The 2,077-nt window shown below is 48.8% G+C and overlaps 1 protein-coding gene across 1 annotated transcript; it reads right to left on the bottom strand.

The window, feature by feature from the left end:
• Positions 1–695: 695 nt before the first annotated feature.
• LOC121270259 (interferon-inducible GTPase 5-like) lies at positions 696–1,865 on the bottom strand. Its single transcript, XM_041175579.1, has one exon. It carries the CDS (start codon positions 1,863–1,865, stop codon positions 696–698), a length of 1,170 nt encoding a protein of 389 aa, XP_041031513.1.
• Between the last annotated feature and the right edge of the window lie 212 nt (positions 1,866–2,077).

Genomic DNA, 2,077 nt, shown 5'->3' with positions numbered 1-2,077 from the left:
AAAAATATCACACCCATCACCTTCAAAAGTGGAGAGTCAGCAATTCAATCTACACTAGGGCTTCCAGAGACAGTCATTGGCTGTTTAATGATGGTGTTTACTATTACAACATCTACAAGAGCTATTACTACTTTTACTATGGGAAGGATAGAAGACATGATCCCCAATATTGCGTCAACACTTGGATGTACAATACAGCTTAAGCCTAGAAAACACATCTGGGTTATGTTGCTCAGACAAATGGAGGGTCAGTCAATGTTGCATTGACAACAGCTGGAGGGTTGCAGTAATGTGCTTAGGTGAAACTTCACACCCACCTAGCATGGTAGCTACCAGCTGCAGTGAAATATGAGTCTTGCTGTGCCTAGCCTTCAATTTTGGCCCATGTGGACTGCCAAGTAGAATTTCATCTGCAAGCCAATCTCATTTAGTAGTTGTGACAGTTGAAGGTCTTGGGATGAAATGGATATGTTTTGTACTTGAAGAGAAGTCATTGGGCATTAACAATCTTGGACTAGCAGGGCATAGAAAGCCTCTGCAACAAGGTTACATTGCAGACTATGGAGGAAAAGAGTAGGGAATTAAGCCACTTCACCCACTAGAGGATACCAATGTTGGCCTTTGATACTGAAGTTGAGGTTTCCTCTCCCTTCATTTGTACCAAACACCATTAGATTGTTGGGCTTCAAACAATGTTATTCACCCTTCAGTACATCCTCCATTTTCCTCTGAATCCGGTAGGCATCATCCATAAACTTCTGTAGCATGGTATCCAACAAGCGGATGATGGAAGCTGCAGACAGCTTCCCTCCGGGCAGGGTCTCGAGGAAGGGAATCCACTTCACGTAGCTGTGGGAGACTGGCACGTTTATCTCCGTCCACTTCAGCAGCTCCTCCGAGACACCCTTCTCCGTCAGCGCCCGCGCCATAGTGGTCTGGATCTCATCCGAGAGGACAAAGGTCGGCCGGTGAATCAGCTTGGCCCTTTTGCTCAAGGCCGGGTAGTCCAGCTCGAACAGGACACGGTAAAGCCGGATCTCATTGTACAGAAAGTGGACATTGGCCTGGTAAGGCAGCTGCTCAACTGGGACAGGGTCGATAATGCAGCTGTAGACTGCTGACAGTGGAATGAACTCCCTCATGGAGTCCTTCAGCTCCATCTTGTTGGCCAGGTAGTACAGGGAGAGCAGCAGGGCGTGTTTCTGGAGTGGAGGTGAGGAATTTCTCTGCAGAGCCTGGATGCACTCCAGAAAGTCGAACCTGTCAACATGGTGGCAGGAGACACAGAAGAAGTGAGCAGTTGTGTATTCAATGTCCAGGTTTGCAAAGTGGCCGATGGTGAAAACATTCAGGACGTCCTCAACGAACTTCTTGTCCCTGTAGCCAGGAGGGCCCAAGTCAATCTTGGTGCGGATGAAGTAGAACTGCTTTCCGACCCGCCTGAGCTCGCTGGCAAGGGCTGCAGCCTCCCACGTGAACCACATTGATGACAGGATGAAGAAGCCGACGTACTTGTCGACCTCCACTGCCTTCAGGTAGTCGCTGGACGAGAAGCTGGGTCCCCGAATGCTGGGCAGCTCCCAGAACACAGAGCTGGGGCTTCCTGGCCGGCTGTAAGGTGCTGGCTTTGTCACCTGATGGGTGGGGCCAGTGGGTGCTGCACCATCTTCGCCATCCTTGAAACCCATGATGGAATTAATGAATGTAGACTTCCCCACTCTAGGGGTCCCAGTGACCGCCACATGAACCATCATGCTTTCCACTCTGCTCCTCTCAGCTTTCACCAAAGATGCCACTTCAGATATCCTGCCATGGCTCATGGCATCTGAAAATCTTCCTATCATCCCTGCAATTTCCAAATCCATGCTTGTAAACCTGAGAGAAAAATAAAACAGTTAGAATCTAATCCATGGTGTAAAACAAAGAATAAACACCGATAAGCTCCAAGAGTCCTCCTTCCATTTCTAAGACCCACAAACACATGGGAGGAGAGGTGGTGGTATAGTGGAATCATCACTGGTCTAGTAATCCATAGAGCCAGGGCAATGATGTATGGGCCCAAGTTCAAACCCTGTCA

The sequence above is a fragment of the Carcharodon carcharias genome, chromosome 27 (assembly GCF_017639515.1).
Source record: "Carcharodon carcharias isolate sCarCar2 chromosome 27, sCarCar2.pri, whole genome shotgun sequence".
NCBI lineage: Eukaryota > Metazoa > Chordata > Chondrichthyes > Lamniformes > Lamnidae > Carcharodon > Carcharodon carcharias.
This window is presented reverse-complemented; position numbering and strand designations above follow the sequence as displayed.